Source organism: Hydra vulgaris, chromosome 12, assembly GCF_038396675.1.
Source record: "Hydra vulgaris chromosome 12, alternate assembly HydraT2T_AEP".
Classification (NCBI taxonomy): Eukaryota; Metazoa; Cnidaria; class Hydrozoa; order Anthoathecata; family Hydridae; genus Hydra; species Hydra vulgaris.
The window spans coordinates 52,063,736-52,087,329 of record NC_088931.1 but is presented as its reverse complement, the minus strand read 5'-3'; the positions used below and the strand labels follow the sequence as shown (position 1 = coordinate 52,087,329).

Below are 23,594 nucleotides of genomic sequence, written 5' to 3'. Positions count from 1 at the left end.
AAACCTTATTTCTTATTACCGAATAAATTGCATCCTAATTAACTTTTTATAAAAACTTTTTTAAAAAATTAATTAGGATGCAATTTATAAAAAATAACTAATTTTTATAAAAACTTACCATTTAAATCTCGTTCTAGTATTAGATAATCAAGATTTTCTTTGACAGAATTATGAATCTGATTTTTCTGAAGAATATTGACATTACTATTGGCATCATTTGCTGTTAAATCAGTATTATTGTCATCAGAACTGCACCAAATGTTATTAGTCTTGATAATAGATGAGTGGTGAACTTCCATATTTTGAAAATTAGATTCAACATTATCATCAAAATTTAAACTTGCATTTGATGAGATAGAGTTTTCCTAAAATTATTTTTTTCTAAATTTCTGAACAAAATTTTCTCAACAATACGATTATTTTTAAATGCTATCCATTTAAAATTTTTAAATAAATCAAATCATTTTTTTATATACTATAATAATATTACTATAATACCATTAATATAATTTAAATTTACTAATAAAAAATCATTAAAAAATACATTTTTATAAAGACCTTAAGAAACACAGATAAGTGTGCATTCACTTCCACTACCTACTCCTACCTACAATCTACCCTCACCCACTAAACTACTACTATTATAACTCTCCCATAGCAACCAGCAACCAATAATCAATAGAGAGTTTAAGCATACAAGAGTTATGTCAAGGTAGTGGTAGGATTACAAAAGAGTTTCTCATTAATAATTAATAAGCCTTAGGGAAACTTCCTTTCTAATGCATCCCCTTTAAAACGTACGCTAGAAATCTTATTTCTTACCACTGCTTAAAAATGTACATTACATAAATAATTAATGAGTTTAAAGCTCATACTTTTGTTTTGAATGATTGGCTTTAATATTTTTGAGATTAACGTCTCTCTAACTCCCAATGTCATCTTTAAATTTAAATTAAACTTTTATGAAGATTTTCTAGTAAGATTGCTTTGATTGTTTCTAGAGCAGATTTTTTTGGAACTGTTCTTGGAATTGTTCTTAGAATTGTTTTTGAAATTGTTTTTAAAAAATACTTATAACTTAAAAATATTAATGACTCAAAATGCACATGTTGAAAGTTTTTCATGCGTAACATTTTTTAAATTTGCTGCGGTAGCAAACATCCTAGCATTTGTACTAACACTGGTTAGAGATAACCCCTGTATGCTTAAACTCTCTAATAACAATCAGCTCTCTAATAACAATCAGTATGCTTAAACTATCTAATAACAATCAGGTATTACTATTTTATGTTGCTTCAAAAAGGCTCTACATATTCATTAAAATTATGTTGTTACAAATAAACAACCTCCGTAGTAATATGAATGGATACAACAGTTTCCTGCATGTGTCTATTGTAGAAATTTTGATAAACATTTTTTGGGCAAGAACTGTCCAAAAATTGTTTATCAAAAATTAATTTCATTTATCTTTATTTATTTTTTTGTATAAAGAAAATACACATAATATTATTCAAAAAAATTAATTTTTTATTAGCTGCTGTAAATTCTTCTTGAAACTCAAACTTGGTTGAACTTGTACATTTAACATAAGTAATGAGTTTCCTAATTGTCAGAATGTTGCATGATATTCAGTGGTTAGTCACTATATAAAAAATTTATTTACTTAGAAAAGAAAGTTGTAGTTTGGCATGAGCAGCCAAAAACTTTATAAATAAAGGCAAGATTGCATGTTTATTTTATGCATAGCATCTTTAATTGTATTGCATCTTAACAGCTATCAAGAAAATTGAACCAAAATAAAAACTCACTTCATCAGAGATTCCAGATTCATACAAAGATATTACAGAGGCTGGATTGTCTTTTCTAATTCCTTTAAATAAAATAAAACTCAATCAGTTTAATCATAAATTGGAAAAATAAATTAACAGAACCATGAACGGAAAAAAAGTGGGGAAAAATTAAAAAATAAAGTTCATCTAAAGTATAAAAACAATGATTAACTACACCAAAATATACACAACTATGTTGGCTACAACTAATTAAAATATAAAAACATCAAATTATGAAAAAACAACATTGACTACAACCTATTACAATATGAAAACATAAAATTTTATGAAACACAAATTTGAATTTTTGAAAATACAGCATAGTAAACATATTTTAAATTTTTTTTCATAAAATCTCTTGATTTAAAAATTTTTTTAGTTGAACATAAATTATTAGAGTTATAATAATTATAGTTGATCATCAATTATAAAAAAATTTTTTCCCACATATTATGATTAAAATTCTTTCTTGAGATATTTGATTAAAATTTTTTCTTCCAGGAAATATAATAAAAACAATTTTTCCAGGTATTTAAACTAAAAAATATCTTTTTATCTTTGATTTTTTTAAAAGTTTTTTAGACTAATCACTTTTTCTTTTTTAGATAAGGGTCATTCCAGCTCAATTCAATTTATGCTAGTCACCATACTATCTTAGATTTTGATGATTTTTGGAATACAAGCTTGAATTACAGAAAGAAGAATTCATTCCAAATTGTCTGACAACTTACGGTTTCAGTGATTTTGATACTCAATCCTAATCTCTTTTTGACATTTTACAGCGCCACTTGTTTTTAAAGCCAATTGCACAACACAATTAGCTTTAACTTATGAAATACTTGTTCAATAGTTGTGAAAATTTGTACCTAACTATTTTTTAGGGTGAGAAACTCAAAACTAATTGTTAAAACCCCGCAAAAATCATGCTTCTATATGTAAATCTAGTTTCAAAATAGTGTAACACTTTTTTTAAGTTTTTTGATGCCCCGTACAAAAAAATGTTTATCTGGAGATGCCTAAAAGATATGATTCTTAAATATTTTCCTAATGTTCTATATTTAACAAACTCTTTAATACAAAAAAACTGCAAGGGTTTTCTTTTTTAAACCAGATTTATTTGCATTTAAAGTTTTATAATAAAAAAATAAGAAAAAATTGTTAACTTTTTTTTTTTTAAAACATCTTGGCTTCCAACAAGGCTGCTAGCAGCCACTAATTAAAGTTGGAAGTTACTGAAAGAGAAAAGATGAATATTGTAGAGCAAGATAACAATTGACGGACGACTTAAAGGATTGCAAATGATATGAATCAGGAAAGCAAGATGAAGGAAGCGAATTCCAAAGAACTGATGTTCGAGGAAAAAAACTAGACGAATAGGCATTTTTGGAGCACTTAGGAATAGTCACAGAAAAAGGATGACACTTAATTGAGTGACGAGTAACACAAGAATGAATTTTATTAGATGGCACAAGAGACGCTAGCTCTTTAGAGCAGTGCCCATTATAGTATTTGTAGAAAAGAGAAAGAGAAGCAACATTACGACGATGTGATAATGGTTGGAGGTTGGCTGCAAGAGCAGGTCCAACTATGTTTACAATGCGTTTTTGCACCTTGTCTAAAAGAGAAAAGGCATCATTAGTAGATCCGCCCCAGATATGGCAACAGTATTCCATGCAAGGCCGGATTTGAGATTTATAGAGATAGAGAATAGAATCCGAAGTAAGAAAGTGACGAGCTCGATAAAGAGATGCAACCTTAGCAGATGCTAATTTTGCAACTGATTTGATATATGGTTTCCAAGAAAGGTTGGAAGTAAGAGTTAATCCTAGAAGATGAAGAGTAGGTGACTCATCGAGTACATCACCGTTCATAAATATAGGAAGATCGAAATTATTGCGATAACGATTGGCTGAAAAAAATTGAGTTTTATCTGAATTAAAGTTCACCAGCTACTGTGAGCCCCATGCTGTAGCAGAAGTGAGATCCTTTTCAAGCTCAAATGCCCCCTCCAAGCAATCAGAGGGTGTTGGTTTCTTATCACGACAAGAATAAATGGTAGTATCATCAGCAAACAATGCCACCTTAGATGTGAGAATATCTGGAAGATCTTTAATGTAAATTAAAAAGAGTATAGGGCCAAGGATAGAACCTTGAGGAACCCCTGAAGTTACAGAATAAGAAGAAGAGTGTTGTCCATCGAGGATAACTTTTATGCTACAATTGGAAAGGAAGGATTCAATAATCTTAAAGATGTTGCCGGATACACCATAAGAAGAAAGCTTATGGAGAAGACCAGCATGCCAAACTTTATCAAAAGCTTTTGAAATGTCAAGAGCGATGGCCTTAACCTCTCCACCTTCATCTAATGCACGATAAAACCTGTCAGTTATTACTGTTAGCAAATCAGCTGTAGAATGAGAAGATCGAAATCCATATTGATGGTCAGAAAGTAAGTTATTAGATTCAAGATGAGAAATTAAGTGTTTGTTAATTAAAGATTCAAAAACCTTGCTTATGATAGGAAGAAGACTTATGGGACGGTAGTTAGACAAATCAGATCGCACTCCAGAATTTTTGAAGATAGGGATAACAGATGCCGCTTTCCAGCAGGCTGGAAAACAAGACTCTGATAAGCACTTGCTCAATAGTTTTGAAAGTATAGACAACAGCTCCGGAGAACACTTCTGCAAGACAATAACAGGTATGTTGTCCGGGCCACAAGCTGTAGAAGAGTCTAGGCAGGAAATCACTTTAGATGCAGATGCTGGAGTGATATGAATGTCAAGCAATGGATCAACCTGTTTGTTGGCAATATCAGGCCATCACAAAGAAAATCACGGAAAGAATCCCAGTCAGCTTTACTGTAGTTTTTAATTTAATAATGAAAAAATATTATTAAATTATATGCATTTGTTTTTTGCATTTTAAAAAAATTGATAGAATCTCAGTATCTCAGGTAGAGTTCTAACATATAAACTTGTTTGCATTTCACAAAAAAGATCTTTATTTTATGCAATCTTTATGTTTTATAGCTAAAGGATTTTCAATTTAAGAATCTTAAAATAATAATTATTTTAAAATCATTTCTTACAGAACTAAAAAATAGTATAACAATATGAATGATAAAAAGAGATGTTCAATTGGATTAACAAAGAAAGAAGTTTGTCACAAACAAACATATGTAAAATCCAACAATATCAAGAAAGTCTTAATGATTTTGATAAAGACTTGATAATTAGTCGTTCTGGTTTTGAAATTAATGAAAATACAACAGTTTGTCTACACCATGAATATGTTTACTTAAAACGTTACTGAACAAACCACATAACTTGCTGTGATCTATTGCATTTACACAATGGAAAAAAAAGAAAAGGTATTACTACTTAGCCATAAAATTTTTTAAAGCTTTATTGTAATTATACATAAGATTTTTTTTTGCAAAACTCTCACTGAAGCAGTAATTATAATGTTTTTAGGAGGATGTAAAGAAATTAATATCCAACTTGCTCGAAAATTCAAAAACATTGGTATTAGTGTTATTCCTGGAGAAAAGATATGTCCCTCATGTAAGATTAAATTGATGTCATTTAAGGATAATGGACCTGGAGAACCGACTTGCAGCCAGATTTATGAAGATAAAGATAATGAACTAACTATAAATGAATTGTTAAAAGAAAATCCTAATTCTTCTTTGACGGTTATGAACATAAGTCCTCTGAAAATGCATGCTGTGAATAGACACTCAAGAGTTGCTCTTGGTAAAAAGGAATTATTACATGTTTAAAAAACAGGTATTGCAAGGACTTTAAATATAGATCTTGATCAGTTAAGCAAAGAAGATTCCTTCAGTAAAATATCAAAGGAAATTAAAAATAAAGCAAATGACATGGATATACTTATAGGAAAAATCAAACAAAAAATCTTAATTTCAAATCGGAATCAGAAAATTCTACTACTAACATTGGTTCCAATTTCTTGGTCTAATAAAGATATAGAAAGAGAATTTAGTGTTACTAATTATATGGTGCAGATATCACGCAAATTGCTGCAGAAAAATGGTATTTTATCGTTCCCTGAAAAAAAAAAGAGGAAAAGAAATATATCATGAGACTGTAGATAAAATTATTGAATTTTATTGTAACAATGAAAATAGCAGACAAATGGCTGGTAAAAAAGATTTTGTGAGTATAGCTCGAAGATCTCACATGCAAAAGCGTTTGATTCTCTCAAATCTAAAAGAACTATATGCTAAGTTTAAAACCAGTCATCCAGATATAAAGATTTGTTTTTCTTTTGCTCACATCGTCCAAAATGGTGCATTATAGTAGGAGCATCTTGCACGCATACGCATGTGTACACCTACCATCAAAATGTTAAGTTAATGATTAGTGCAGTTGAATTATCAAAGGATTATCATAAACTTATTGATATGCTTGTTTGTAGTAGGGCTAACAAGAATTGCATGATACATCGTTGCCTTTTGTGTCCAGAAGATTCTAAATTAAGAAATTATCTTGAAAATGAGTTGAGTTCTCAAGAAGATATTGATGGAGACGATGATTGTTGTATAGATTACAAACAATGGAAGACAGCAGACTGATCTGAGCTAGTAAATCTAACAGAAACCACAAGTAGCTTCATTTATACTCTGACAAATAAGTTACAAAAGCTTACTATTCATTCTTATATTGCAAAAAGTCAAGCTGCTTCTTTAAGAAAATTAAAAGATGAGTTAAGTAGTACTGAGGTCATTGTCCTTTGTGATTTCTCAGAAAACTATGAGTTTGTAGTACAAGACGAAGTACAAAGTCTTCACTGCAACAAAATTCAAGCAACATTGCATCCAACAGTAGTTTACTATAAAGTAAATAATGTTCTCAAATAAGATTCAATATGTTTTATCACTGATGATTAACTGCATGATGTAGATATGGTATATCATGTGATAAAGTTAACAGTTGAACATATTAAAAGTAATATTTCTCATCAAATAGAAACTGTTCATTACTTTTCAGATGGGTGTGCTGGCCAGTACAAAAACTGCAAACACTTCATAAATATATGCCACCATGAACAAGATTTTTCTATGAAATGTACATGGTCTTTCTTTGCTACAAGTCACGGTATATCACCCTGTGATGATATTGGTGGGACTGTTAAACGACTAACTTTAATTGCTAGCCTTCATCGAACAACAACAAATTATATACTTACAGCATCTGTTTTATTTTTGTCAAAATGAAATCATAGGAATTAATTTTTATTACATATCTAAGGAGTCTAACATGATAATCCGAATTAAAATGGAGCAAAGCTATACAACTGCAAAAACGTTACCAGGCACTCGCAGCTATCACAATTTCACTCCAATAAGTAACACAAAAATTGGAACTAAAGTTGTTTTTTAACAATCGGAGTATTCATTTTTTTTTAATTTTCAAAACTGATGGGATTATTAAAGAATGCTTGTTTGATATAAGCATTGGAGTGTGTGTATGTTTGATATACGATAAGAATCCATGAATCAGACTAGTTGAGGAGATTGATGTTGAAAATTTTTTTTATATTATGGAGTTTGTTGCATATAGAACTTTAAGAAAAAATTTCAGAATCATATCATTTAGGTATTTCAAGATAAACATTTTTTTTGTACCGAGCATCAAAAAGCATACAATAAGTGTTACACCATTTTGAAATTAGATTTTCATATAGAAGCTTGATTTTTGGGGGTTTTAGCCATCAGTTTCAAGTTCCTCACCCTAACAAATAGTTAGATAAACATTTTCACCACTTTTGAACAAGAATTTCAGAAATTAAAGCTAATTGTGTTGTGCAATTAGCTAAAAAAACAAATGGCACTGAAAAAAACAATCAAAAAAGAGATTGGGACAGAGTATCGATGTCTCAATCTTCTTCTCTATTGATAAAATTTTGAGTGAAGTTTTCTTTCATTAATTTAAGTTTGTATTTCAAAAATCATCAAAATCCAAGATGGCATGGTGCCGAAATTTTTTTTTGGTTGATTTGAAACGGAATGACGCATAAGGGCTTAAAATAATTTCTTTAAAAATAAAAAACTAGCAACGAAACTATCCTTTCAAAATACTAATGGAATACAGAGGAAAATTTAAAAATATCTACTATAGAGTGTTAAGATAACAAATTGTTACCCTATTTTTGTTACATTAATTATATATTTTTGTTACATTAATTATATATTTTTGTTACATTAATCATATGTTTTTGTTACATTGATTATATGGCATTTAGAAAAAAAAGAAAAACAAAGAGCAATAAAAAAAATATTTCTGCCCTATGCTAAACCCTCAGTTGATGTAGCAGCAACATATTTTTGTTATTATTTAATAATAAAAAAATGCATAATATGAAAGGGGTTCCAGACGTAAACACACTACTCAAATGGGTACACATAGACAATAATTCCAATTTTAAAAATTGGGTGTCCTTTAATCTTTTTTAAGAAAAATAGTTGGTCTTTTAATCTTGAGAGATTAGTTTTATTTATCTCTTATTTTTATCAATTTACTCTGGTGTAATAGATAAAGTTTTAAAATGGAACCTTTGAAAAATAAAGTTGCACATCCTTGTAGCTCTTCAGTAGTTCTTCACGTTGATGATTTTGTTATGATTTTTTTTTTACTCTACTCTTATCATTGGTTTTATTTTGTGTAATAACACTGACATACACATTTTTTCTTTCCCATACAATAATAAGTGCATTTATATAAGTTTTTTTACGCTGATTTCAAATCTGAAACCGTTTTGTTCTATTACATCGCATTCCAAAACAAAGCGGCTCTTAAACATTTTTTCAAAATAAGCCTTTATTTGTAGTATATTTTATGCCATAATTTTATTGATCTTTGTTTTTGTAATAAATATTTTGACATGGCTACTCAAAAACGATTGAATTCTTCTGATTTGTTTTGCTACATTTGTGGATTTTTTACCAATGTTGACCACCAGAAAACGATGACCCTTTTACTAAAAAAAACTTCTGAACTTTATTTTGACTCCAAAGTTGATGATGCAGGGAAAAAGTGGAAACCTAATATCATTTGCTCCATTTGTGCAAATACTTTAGCAGGATGGTTGCGAAAGTCACCAAAACACAAGTTAATGCCCTTTGGAGTTCTAATGATATGGCATGAACCATATTTTTATTTAAAACTCGTAAATCAGTATTATATATTAACATTCAATCTGTATCCAAGCCAGTGCTTCACAACCCTGTAAACTGTCCAGATCCAATTCCCCCTGATTTATACTCTTTTCACTCAAATGATTCTTCTCAGAGTGACAATGACAATCAAGTTAGTCCAGAAAATATTAACAATTCTGATGATGACTACATTCCTGAAAGCAATGTAATTCATTTAGTAAATATAGCAGAGTTTTTAGATTTTATACATGATCTCTCTTTGACAAAAGGACAGGCAGAGCTTCTCAGATCCCAACTGAAACAGTGGAACTTGTTAGCACTTGATGTTAAAATATGTAAGTTTTGCTTCAGACACAAGGAGCTAATGCAGTACTTTACATCAGATAATATCTGCAACTGTAATGATATTGACAATATCATGGTACATCTTGGTCATGAGCATGAAGTCAAAAACTAGTATCTCTTTATTGATACATCAAAAAATAGTCTAAAGTTTTTGCAGCTACATTACAGCAATGTGATGCCATCCATTCCAGTTGCATACTCCACACAGTTGGAACAACATCAGTAATGTTTTAATAAAAATAAAATATAATGATTACAAATGGAGAGAGTGTGGAGATTTAAAAGTCATTGCAATCCTCATGGATCTTTAACTCGGATACACAAAATTCTGCTGCTTCCTCTGTGAATGGAATAGCCAAGATAGAGATGCACACTATAAAAAAAAGATTTGGCCCATTTGAGATCGTATGGAACCTGGTTAAAAAAAATGTTTTGCATGAACCACTGGTTTTTAAAAAAGATATCATATTACCACCTTCACACATAAAGTTGGATCTGATGAATTTTGTAAAAACTTTGGATAAGATAAGTAATGCCTTCACATATCTTCATTCCATGTTTCCACGAATAAGTGATGCTAAAATTAAGGAAGGAATTTTTGTGGACTCTTAGATCAGAAAAGTAATAGGTGATTTTTCAAGATCTACTTAGGTAGAAAAGACCTTGGGATATGGCTAGCTTTTAAATCCATTGTTGCCAACTTTTTGGAAAATAATATATCTAGCAATTACATAGAAGTGGTTAAACAGTGCATAGATGCCTTTCAGAACATAGGATGTAAGATGTCTCTTAAAATTCATCTTTTTGATTGCCATCTCGACTTTTTTCTCGCCAAGAATATCTTGGCGAGCTTAGTGATGAGCATGGAGAGGGTTTCTATCAAGAAATTGCTTTGATGAAATCAATATACCAAGAACAATGGAGTAGTGTCATGCTAGCAGACTACTGCTGGTTGCTCCAATGAGATGCCCCAGAAGTAAAATACCATTGGAAGTTAATATGCAAGATATTTAAATCTACTGAATTTTAAATAATCTTGCTATTTGTTTTGAATCAAATTGTTTATGAGCAATGACAAAACTTTCTATTTATTTCTTTTTTTTAATAAAATAATATATTTTAAATAATAAAAGTCTTGGTAGAATTTTTTAAAATATTTTCATTCATAATAATATGAAATATCAGTATACTTATTAAAGCGGTCAATATTTCAATTCAAGTTTTTTTAAAATTTTGATGTGAGACATGCAAATAGATCACATATCTGAAATTGGCATGTTAAAATTTACAAGAAAAACATCCATTCACTAGAGAAAGTAAAAATTTTTTTTTTTTTGTATGTCAGTGCAATTTGTGGTGTGGTTTTTTCTATGGCTACTGTGTTTGCAAATGAATGGTGGTTTTCAGGTACATGATATTATGGAAAAAAAAATGTTCTTCAAATAATCTAATTGCATTTATGCTGTTTATTTTACAAAATATACTACCACCATATCAACATACTATCACCATAACAACATAATATCACCATACCTACACAATATTTTTAATGACTAACCTTTTACAGGAGTTGCTGGTGACATCAATGAGTTCAACATATGTTCCTCCGAGGATACAGATAATTCAGTTTTCTGAGAACTACAGCCATCTAAATCTGAACCAAAAAAAGTATCATTATTTTCAAATTTTCTTTTCAGTTCAAGTTGTACAAGTCCAGGCTTTAAACTTCTCAGCAATTTGTAAGTCTCATCAACACTTAATTTAGCAACAGACATGCCATTTATAGATAATAACTGATCTTTTAACCTAACACAAAAATAATGCATTGATAATATTAGAACTATTTGTGTGTGTGTATATATATATATATATATATATATATATATATATAACCAGACATAAATACACTATAATCATCGTACCAACATACTATCTATATATTATTATACACTATTATTATATACTATTAATATTACACTGGTCAATATAAAAAATTTTTTTTTCTGGTGCCAAGCAAACAATTTGTTTTTTGTATAGCATTTCTTATTTTGATTTCAAATATGCAACTCATTTTTCACCGTCATGTCAAGTTGTAAAGATATTTGGGTTCAAATCTATAGTATTTGGGGTAAAATCCCTAATATTGTCAAAAAAATAAATTATTCAAAAGTCTGTCAACCTGGATCTCTAAAGAAGCGTATTTTTATAGAGATTTTAGAAAACATGAACATTTTTTCTTAAAAATTTATTGACAAAAAAGTTATGTAAAAAAATGCTGAAGACTTTTAAATGAATTTTAACATAATGTTTCTCAGGGATAATAAAAAAAAGTATTTACTCTTATTATAAACATATATTATATTTAAAATCTCTATGAAAATACGCTTCTTTTGAGACCCAGGTTGAAATATTTTTAAATAATTTTTTTTTACAATATTAGAGATTTTACCCCATATATTAAAGATTTGAACCCAAATATCTTTACAACTTGACACGATGGTAAAAAATGAGTTACATATTTGAAATCAAAATGAGAAATGCTATACAAAAAACAAATTGTTTGCTTGGCACCAGAAAAAATTTTTTTTTTTTTTTTGATCTGTTATTTTTATCATTATTTATATTAATATATATTTTTATATACTTTTAATATATATGAACACTATCTATATACTATTATATAAATATATATTAATAAAAAATAAATATATATATATATATATATACAGGGCTTGTGATGAAGAAAATCATCAAGCATGTTATATCACGCTTGTAAAATTATAATATGTTGTCATCGAGTGCAATTATTCGCGCTCGGGGTCAGAGCCGCAAGAGCGATCTTGAAATTTGGAAATTGCGGAAGACTGTGTTTATAAAAAGCTTTCTATTTGTTATACGGCTTTCATTCATCAATGTTTGAAGTAGTATCTACAACAGTGCATTTATACTACTTCAACAATGTATTTTTTTATACTTCCCAACTTCTTGCTTTTTATTTGCGCCAGATCGCTATTTTTTTAAACTATTAATGGTAAAAAAAACGCAATCAAGCAAAAACTCAGGGGCCTAATAAGTTCTTATAATAGTATTGAAGAATAAATTCATGGCTAAAATTTTTTGCTTTAGTTGCTTTGATATGTATTTAAAATGCTGTTAACTTAATATTTACGATTAACGGTTTTTATATTTCTTGATATTTTTATAATAATTAATTTTTTTCGTAAATTAATTAATAAAAATAAAAAAATCTCCATTATGAAAATTTATTTTTTTATTATAAACAATGTGTAGAATATTATTAACAATAAATTAAATAAATCTTACTTGCCGTTTTTACAAAATTAAAAATATTTAGAAGCTTCAACTTTCTTGTAGTTATTTTCTAATTTTCTATTCCCATTTCTTTTTCACATTTTTATATTCAAATTGTGTTTCCACGTGCACTTGGTTAAAATAGTTAACATACCATTATTGAAATAAGCTGTAATGAATTCAAACTGTTCATTCATTATGTTAGTGCAAAACGGAAAAATGCTGACAAAACAGAAAAACAGAAACGTGCAGAAAGCGAGTGACTAATGCTTATATTTTATTTAAGTACTTCGTATAAGGATATAAGTATAAGGAAGACAGAGTTTTACTGTTAAATCAACAAGTTTTATCATTACCTAAAAAATTTAATTACAAATATTTTATAAAAAAATCATATTAAAGCTTATTATTTTTTCTGTCCCAAACTTTTGAATAAGCGTGATTTTATACTCTCATTATAAACTGAGCGACCATTGTTTATTGCGTCTAGAAAGTTTAAAAATACCATTTTCGGGCGTGTTTCACAAGCGCGACACGATCGCACCCGCTTCATCACAAGCCCTGTATATATATATATATATATAACTATGTATTATACTTAGCAATTTTATATTAACCTTTTTTCAAAAGTTCAAAAATACAAACCTGACATCTTTTTTATAGATTTCTGAGTTTTTTGCAATATATTTTATTACAATTTCATCTTTTTTTTTGTTATGGGGACCAATTCCAAATCCTAAACCTTTTCCTGGAACTTAAAACATAAATAAAAGTTGTAATACAATGTCATTAAATTCAGTGTAACCATATATTTATATAAATACATACATATACATACATATATATTCTTTTTATGAATATAAATATGAATATATAAATATTTTTGTGAATATTATATATTCACAAAAATATTTCTTTACAAGAATAGTAAATTTTTGTTTTTGGTTGTATATTTTTGTCAGCATGGGAATTAATGGAAAAGCTTCATTTTTTTATTAACAACATTTATAATAATTTCCATATATCATTTACCTAACATTTATTTATCTTTTATTTATTTTTACAACTTTCTTCTACCCTCCAATAGAACCATCCCTGTTTTGTCTGAGAGTAAAATATGTTTACTGCTACTGTTACCTGTTTAACTCTAATGCAAGGCCAATATAGAATATTTGTAAGCTGAAAGAATGTCTGTTTTATTCTTCTGTTGTCACAAGCAGAATAGGCTCATCAGATTTAGTCTAGTTAATAAGCTGTTAATAAGCTGTCTGTAATGGTGCACCTATAAAATTGATTAGAATACAGATCCTTGGTTATTTCATTTTTTAGAGTAATAAAAGGATCTCCAAGATCATTGCTTTTAAAGAATGGAATTATTTATCCTCTTTATATGTAGCTGCTTAGAGTCTCTCTATATGTAGCTGCTTAAAGTCTCTCTATAAAGAGTTTTTATAAATTGATAAGAGTAAGTTCATTTGGATGGAGTACACAAATGAGCCAGCTCAACTTTCTTTCCAAATTAATTTAATGCAATGCATTGCTCTGCCTGAACATCCTGTGTTAATATTAGTAAGTCATCGCCTATCCCTTTTAAACTTTTATCAGTACCATTCTTTTTATAAAACTTATTATTCTGAGCAACTATTTTAGCCTGTTTCATATAATTTTGAACCTTTTTATGTGTGAAATGGAAATTATATTAATACCATCCTCGGGATCATGACAAACTGTTTAATGCTCCTTTTTTATTGTAGCAGAATAATATTTTGAGGAACTATACACTACTAATAGAACTTTTGTATTATAAAATCGATAATGCTAGTACTTCATTGAGCATCAAACTCTATAGAAAGAAACAACACAATTTTTTTCTTAAATTAGTTAAGTTCACTTGCCTTATGTTTGCTAAAGGTTAGAAATACTTTCATATCTCCTTTCTTCTCTTATAGGATTCTGAACTTTATTCTGTTGTCACGTTATATTAAGTTCAGTATTGCCATTTGTAATTAAGTATGTCTTTGCCAGAACATTCAAAGCATTTGTCATGATTTCTAATTATTTGTTACAATTCTTTCTACATTTTTTGATGTAACAACAGATAAAGTAATTGAATTTTAATGAGTAAATATTTTGTAAAATGATGCAAATACAAATGCAAACTTAACATAAGTACATTAATAGTATAACATTTATAACGAATACAAACTTAACATCAGAACTTTACAATTAATACAGCTAGCTAAAAACCGTTTGTTAAAACTACTCATCTTGCATGTAAATATTGATTTTATTTTTAGTTAAAATAGTTAATACTATAACTAAAAATAAACAAAATAATAATTTTGTTTATTTTTAGTTAAAATAGTCAGATATGTTTGTAATATAAGTCAAATTATTTATTAAAAAAAATTTTATATTTAAAAATTAGTTAAAAAAAACAGTTAAAAGAACTTTACTTCTTCTTTGAATATTATAAGCAGCTTTCTATTTTCAGCTTTGTAATTATAAGCAGCTTTCTATTTTCAAATCTTTATTATCGCAGGTTGACAAACCTTTATTATCGCAGGTATCGACAAAGGTCGAACTGTGAGTATAAAGATTATTATTATAAATTGTATTGCATAAAAACTTTGGCTTTTAACATAAAATTAAATTAATTTTTTTTCCAATTTAATAAACAAGGTTTTTGTTTTTTTTAAATATTTTTATAAATTATGATTACTTTTATATAATTTCACATCTTTAGATTTTGTAAATTTTACTTGTTTTGTCTTAAAAATTTTTAAATTTATTTTTATTTTAAATAAATCTTCTATAGAATCACTTTGATCTTTTTGTCGCACACTTATTATTTTGATCTTCCTGAATTTAAACTTTGATAATTTGTTAAATCAAAAGCATAAAATGAATGAGATAAAAAATTTTCTACAAAATGTAAGAAATTATACTAAGCAAGCTGAAGATAATCTAAACCCAAATGAGATCAGGATGATTAGGTAAGTTGAAAATAATGGATATCAAAATGAAATAGACATGAAGAAATTATTCATCTGCAAAAGCACAAGAAATTTCTAGACAAGAGAGAATGCATTGTATAGTAAGAAGTAATACTATTCCAAATTCTAACTATATAGGAAAAATGAATCAAATTTTTAAGCAATGTGACGCTTCTTGATAAAACAATTTTTTTTTGCATAATATTTCCCTTTTACCCTTTTTTTACATTACAAAATATTATTTACAGGGGATTAAAAATTATTATTTACAGGCATTAAAAATTATTATTTACAGGGGATTATGCAGATCAAGTTACTAATAGGAATTTTCAAAAAAATATTCGAAATTATAGTGTATATGACTGTCTCTGGCTTCATCTACAAGTAATGTAGTTCCACCAATGAATCATGACCTGATGATGTCATGACTTGACTCATGGCCATGACTTGACTATGAGGTGCAAATAGTATACTTTGCAAAACTATATTTATTAAATAGACAGATATTGAGAGAGTTTGTGAAAAATTTTAATCAATAAATCAATCATTAGGAATAACATGAAAGTGATACAAAAAACTATGAAACCAATACATAATACAAGAAACCAAGTCCTAAAATAAAAGGAACACATCAGACAACAACTAAATATCAGACAGTAAATTATTAAGATATGATTACTATTTGATTACACCTGTTTACATAATTTAACAATTTAACACATGGATAGATAATATAAGTAATTTCTAATAAAATAAACGCTAGTTAAATTATAACATAATAAATAACATAATCAATCTTTGTTAAAAATTTATTGCTTTTCTTTGTTTAAAAAAATGAAGCTTTATAAAGATTTTAAACAACTTTTTTGTAATTTAAAAAAGATAATGTAGACTTCAGTTAAAAATAACTAAATTAAAACACTTTTTAATGGTGCAATTCTCAACAAAATGTTACCTTTGTTGAGAAGAACAGTATAATCAGTAGAGTTATCATTTTCCTTAACACTTCTTGGTTTAACAAGAAGCCTGACACAGCCTTTTTGAAGTGACTACAAAAGAAAAAAATATAAAAACTGTTAACTTAACATCTTTATTTCAAAAATGTAACAATTATAACAGAAAATAATAAATAACTAAATACAACAATAACTATACAATGGTGTAGTGGACTACAGCCTTAGACTTTATATCCAAGGGTCTTGAGTATAAATCTTAGTCAAGGCATAAAACCATCATCAGTATGGATGTCCAAGGAGGATAAATTTAAGTATTTATTAAATACCTCCTTTTACAGTGCCCTGTGATAAAACAGCCTAGATATTCTAACAACTTCCTTAACAATAGTTTAAAGCTATTGCAAGAATATAGGTTACCTTAAAATAATCAACAGCTTCTTGGTGAGTCAAACCAGATAGTACTTTATTATTCACTTTTATAATTTCATCTCCTAAAACAAGAATCTTAAATAAAAAATAATGAATGAAATAAAAAGTAAAAAACTTTTCTTATGACCAATTTAAAATTTTTTATATTAAACATATAAAAAAATTAACCTATGAAAACTAAAAAAAAATCATGTAGATATATTTGGGCCCTGCAAATTAATATTTTAAAGTTTTCAGTTGAACCAGCACTTGATTCGCTAATCAAGTCTCAAATTGAATTTAAGGAAATCTGAATTAATTTTCTACACAATGTATTACAAAATCAGAATGTTGTTTGAATAAACGTATTTTGTTAGATTTTGCAAGATTTACTGGTCTGCATTTTGTTCAGAAAGTTTATTGTGTTTATTGTGCAATTACTCTTCCCATACAGTTTACTCTTTCTGATGAAAAGATTTTAGTTTAAAGAGCAAAAAGATAAAACACAGATTAAATATAAAAATAAAAATGTTGTGTTTGTTCTTCCAATAGAGAAAAGGACAATCCAAGCATTCCAGTATTTTTTTCTTTGTTGTATGCAGTATTTTCATACTATGTTTCCTTATCTAAAGATTTTCCCAATGATAGGATCTAATTTTTAAGATATGTTTGAATATATTATCTAAATTTTTATTTGTTTTAGATAAGAAAGTTTCCTCAAGTAGAATTGCATCAAGAATTGTAGTAATACTTAAACATTTTTTTTTTCAGAAGTCATTAAATAAGATTCCACAACATTAATCTCTGCTGAGGTAAACATTGGTGATTTTAATCTTAGAACGTAGTAATAAGAAAATGTTTTTATTTAAATCAAACCTGATTTCCAATAAGTAAGATCTTCAACAAATTTACTTATTCCCCTTTCATTCATAGAGCGAAGACATTTATTCAATGTCGTAATGTGCAAAAAAACTTATGCTTACTAATCCTTAAGCTTTGCTTCGCACTTAAAATAAGTATATATTGAATAAGTATATCCTTAGAATAAGTTTCAGATACTGCATTTAAAATAAAATATTTTTAACACTTCCATATGTCTTTTAGTAAGATATGTCAGTGATATTTCCACAAAGTTTTTTTTTTGTGTGTGCTAAAGTATAGCAAGTTTGTGGAACCATAATTTTATGAAAACCCATTTTAAAAGTAGTGACAGGAGCCCTGGTTCAAGCTAAATTTGGAGCTTTTTAAAATACTATTTGGTAACTCATCTTGATTTTAAAAAACTCCAAATTTAGCTCACTTAATAAGTTTAATGTGTTCATTTTGTTTTAATTTAGAAACTTTAAACTCCTACTCACCTGTAATTGAGCTTGGAGCTAAACTTATATATATTTTTGGCAAGCTTGCTTGTTAATCAAATAAGATTATAATTGACTCCAAAAAGCTTGCCAAGTATATCTGGTAAACCAAAAACTGCCAACATTCAACTGCTTTTTGGAGTGAATCAAGTTAAACAACATTATTTTATTGCACAATTTTTACTGGGTTGTTAAAAAAACCTAGGGCCTTATTTAACCTGGTAGCAGCATTTTTTAACTAAAATTTACTCTTTGTCATATAGCCAAAACAGTGACATCTTCAACATTATCTGCTTTTTAAAGTGCATATTTGATTAATTGTATTAACAAAAACCTCATGTCTTACATTATTTGTGAAAAGAATATTTTATTTTACCACATGCACTGATGCCAAGCACAAGACCTAAGTAAAAAAATGAGAGGAAAGCACAAAAGTAGATGTTCATAACTGTTCATATACTTCTCACACCAAAACAAGTTAGCTGTTTACTAGAAGTATAAAAAGGTTATCGCAGATTTTTTTAAATCAGTTGTTAAGAAAAAATAATTTTATTAAAACAGATACTTGGGGGAGAGAATTTACTCTTGACCGCATCTTTCCCTTAATTTATAAGCATCTACAAAAAATATAACTCTTTGAATATTTGTATTACATATTTGGATAAAAAAGTTTTTTTGTTTTAGGTGAAAAAAAAAAATGAAAATGCTAGTCTTAAGAATTACTCTTGGATAAAAAAGTTTTAAGGAAACATAATGTATCCAAGTAGGTAATCAATCATTACTGATTAGAATTTTTTGCATCAGGATCAAAATCCAGCATTAGAAAAGCTAGCTCTGACTCAGGCTTCCAGTACATCAAGCAAAAGTTTATTTTTTTCCAGATACTTCATATAGGCCATTACTTTCTTAAAAATAGTTTGTCATTTGAATCAAGGTGCTTTTGTTTTTCTGCTAAAAAACACTTCCCAATGGACACTAAAGAGTTTTTAAACTTATAACCTTAGGGTTATTACCTCACACTGCAAAAATTTTTACTGAGGTCAATATAGGCCAAATGTAGATTAAATAAAGGAGCTGGTCAATAACTGGTATTTAAATTAATTCCATCCAGTTCTGAAAATCACTTCTTCAACTGGTTGCTTTTAAAAAACAAAAACTTTGATTGATTCTGTTTAAGCATTTGTTTGCAATTTTTCTTTTTTGATACCATATTTTTTGTAAAGGTGATGCTTGAGTTTGCAACTCAACTAGAAACACTAACAAAAATTATAAACACACTAGAAGTTATTTTCAAACTTATTTTGCAAATAATTGTGGTTGTTTTGTTTAAAGAATAGTGTTTCCAAGACAACAATTACTACAAAGGAGAATTAAACTAACTGGTAAAGACACAAAAGAATTAAGAAAATATTTTGACAGATAAACAAGCATGTCATAAAACTTTGCCTTTTTGGTAGCTATTATTATAAACAAAGTTATTTGTATAAAAAAATATAAATTTATTTATCGTATTTAAAACCATAGAAAAAAAATACGAAAAAATCAAAAAAGCATTTTAAGAATTATAAGGATTTTTCAATAGAATCAAAGAACTTTTCTTATTTTAACTTTTAGAATGACACCATTAAGTAGTTACAAGTCTTTAAGTCTTTAATTGAAAAAAAAAATTTGTCACCCAATTTGAAAGTAATGGATCTTGTTACTAGCAGATTTAATGAGAGCAAAAAAATACAATGTTCAGTTTACCTATTTTAAGCCTACCATCTGCTGCTGCGATACCACCTGGTAATATACTCTTTACAAATATCTTTCCAGATTGCATGGGAGTCCTTCCACCCGTAATAGAAAACCCAAGTTTTTCTTCTTCGTTATAAAGAATAATTTCATGAATAGCTGATTTAGTAATTTCTGCAACGTTTTCTTTTTCATTTGCTAAATAAATCTGTAAACAAATACAAACTTTAAATGTAATGCTCTAATTTAAACTAACCCCCCCCCTCCTTATTCCTCTACTCTCTTTTTCACTTCATGAAATGAGCACTGAACTCTATACACTTTTTTTTTTAAAAAGAAAGTTCTTGACTTATTTAATGTATTAATAACAGTTATAAAATAGATTTCAAATTAAAAAACAAAAACTTTTTTGACTGCATCAATAAACTTTTATATGTAACTGATAATATTACATATTATATTTTACAACCACGAAATATTTATTGGGATTGTAATTTTAATCCAAAAACTATGGTCAGAAAAGATTAAAAAATTGTTGCAAAATGACAAGATTAAAGAATTATAATTTGTTAAAGAACTGGAAAGTGAATTAAAGTTGGATGTACTTTAATTCACTTTCCAGATAGTTTCATACTAGTTCTGGGGAAAAGAACAAAAAAGATAATCTGTGCTTTTAATTAACTACTTAAGCTCTGATTTCATTAAATTAATGATTTAATCATTCAATCAATTTTTACTAATTTTAAAATTAAAAACTAAAACTAGATAATTTCTGTTAACTGGGTAAAAGAAGACAAAATTAGAGAGTAAAAGCTTGCACAGCCTAACAGTTTAAGAAATGATGTACACAAAGTTCAACTTGTTCAAACAAAGTTCAACTTGATACAATTTCAAGCGAGGATTTTCCAATTAATTCTGATTTTGACTTAATATTATAAAATATTAAGTCAAAATCAGAATTATAAAAGTAAACTTACTGATTGATATCAAATTAACTGACTGAAACTGTAGACACAATAACAGCAAAAACTCTAAAAGATATTTATGCTGGTAGTGTTGCCTTTTTGTCCACAGCCGGTGATATATTGCTGAATATTTTACAGAAGGTAGCAAATGAAGTTCTAGATCAAAATAGAAGCTATTGAGTATAGAAAAATGAAATAAGAAAATGAAAATGTCAAACTATAGTGCAAAAAGATATTAAATTAGTCATTGATGCAACTGCATATCTATGTATCCATTTTGATGACAAGAATAAAGATAATCCATTTTGATGGTAAGTCTCCTTTTGAGCTAAACAAATATTAAAGAGGAATATAATAGCTTTTTTACTTGGAACATTTTCACAAGCTTCATATACATTACTTCATGGGTGCAATGGACTTGATTAAGGAGTATCAACTTGCATCAAAAATTAGATACAACATGCAATACTGAGACAAGTAAAGTTGAGTTGCAGCTCAATAAACAACGCTTATTAAACTTTTTACCAAAGTATAACAACACATGTATTTTAAGAATTTGGAAGAGAGAAAATAATATGCTTGAGAACAAAGTAAAACAAGATATCATGGAAAATTATAAAATGGATGCAAATCTTAAGGAAAAACAACCTCATTATATCTTTCAGTTGATGACATTTCTCACCTGGTTTTTGACACAATTTTGAAAAGCAATAAACTAAAGACTGGTTCTCACTTCCACCAAATTATTCATAAGTATGATGAAACTTTAACATTTTTTAAATGACCTTTCGGAATGGACTATAATGTATGATGCTCATAAACATTTTGATGAAGCTGAAAAACAAATCGAGTTTCAATCTGTATTCAAAGAAATAGAACAAAAATCTATTAAGCTACCTAAGATAAAGTTTAATAATGACTGATTTTTTAAAATTTAAAAATAAACTTGACATGATGTCACCTGAAATAGGGGGCTGCAGGGGCTTCAGTACAATATCAGCTGAGGGTTTGAGCAGATATTATCTAGATATATATATATATATATATATATATATATATATATATATATATATATATATATATATATATATATATATATATATATATATATATATATATATATATAATTAAGAGAGTACATGATCTTGGTAAATACTTTTACCAAGATCATGTACTCTCAACACAAGATTTATTAAACTTATTTTACATTGGCTTCTTGGAATAATAAAAGGACATTTCTTCTTAAAAGAGATGTTCTTGTAATAAAGATGAAAAAAATGATTAATATTCAATAAAGCAACTGCTCAAGATGGTGAAAAATATATCTTGGTATAATGGCAAGAAGTCTTCTGCAACATTTAAATCAAGTTTACAAATGTTAGACCAACAATTCAATATATGCCTATGTAAGTGTTTTGATAATAACGTTCAAAAAAGGTCAGTTTGTTCATGCCCACTGCCAAAAAAAATTTCAACACTTGGATGGGAATTCTGGATAGATCAAAAAATAGTATGGAAGAAAATAATGATAGGAAAAGTAGACAAAGAAGAAAACTGCAGAAGAAAAAAAATAAAGGAAGTAAAACATACAATTTACCCATTACAGATAAGAAATTGATGTTTGATAAAGAAATTGATCCAAGTAAAACATTGCAGTGATAATGAACAGTCAAAGTCAGATAAAGAATTTTTGCTAATTGAGATGCTAGATGATGAAGTGATGTCATGTTATGAAGTGATAATGAGATGTCAAGTGATGAAGAGATAAAGGTTTACAACATTATACAATACCTTGAGTTGTGTAAGGCCATGGATAGGTGTAAAATCAGTAACAGGGATGCTTGCCTACACCAGAGAATGCTATTGATCCAGCAAAACTTCATTGTCAGATAAATATGTGAAGGAAAAAGAAAGTTTGATTCGATGGGAACCAGGATATCACTTATGATTAAACAAGTGGAATTCGACAAAATTTCAAAGAAGAACATTATGTGATAGTGTCATTTCTGCAAAACAAATATGTCAATCATGTCGTGCCAAAAAGTAGTAAAGCTGTTGATATAGCATAAGAGATATTATTGAGCATCAACAACATCAAATCATCAGACACTCTAGCAACAGTTGGTACTGATGGTGCTGTAAATAAAAAAGATCAACACAATGGAGTAATCAGAAAATTAGAAGGTCTTGGGAGAACATTGCAATGGTTGGTCTGCTTGTTACATACAAATGAACTACTTTTTAGAATATATTTCTTCGTTCTGGATGGTGACGCTCAACAGGTAAAAAAGGCATTGTGGTAGATTTTGATCCAAAAGATTTAGTTATTGTGAACTTTAAACATATACCTGGTAAAGTTGAGGATATAAGTATTGATGTTAAGAAAGATTTAAACTCTGATGAGATATACTTTCTCAAAGCTTGCTTAGCTGTTCAACAGGGATACACTGCTTGTGATAAAATATTTTTCTTTCAGACTGCTATGCCAGGAAATCTCCACCATTAAAA

At 28.0% G+C, this 23,594-nt stretch overlaps 1 protein-coding gene across 1 annotated transcript in view; it reads right to left on the bottom strand.

Moving 5' to 3' along the window:
- Window positions 1-23,594, bottom strand: part of LOC100198221 (uncharacterized) — a 55,850-nt gene that overhangs the window by 17,535 nt on the left and 14,721 nt on the right. Inside the window, exons 7-13 of the mRNA XM_065813640.1 lie at window positions 20,134-20,329; window positions 17,039-17,112; window positions 16,621-16,714; window positions 13,315-13,423; window positions 10,916-11,163; window positions 1,809-1,870; window positions 119-365 (exon numbers count right to left, since the gene is read on the bottom strand). Of these exons, the coding sequence (XP_065669712.1) occupies window positions 119-365; window positions 1,809-1,870; window positions 10,916-11,163; window positions 13,315-13,423; window positions 16,621-16,714; window positions 17,039-17,112; window positions 20,134-20,329 (1,030 nt within the window). The remainder of the gene's footprint in view (window positions 1-118; window positions 366-1,808; window positions 1,871-10,915; window positions 11,164-13,314; window positions 13,424-16,620; window positions 16,715-17,038; window positions 17,113-20,133; window positions 20,330-23,594) is intronic.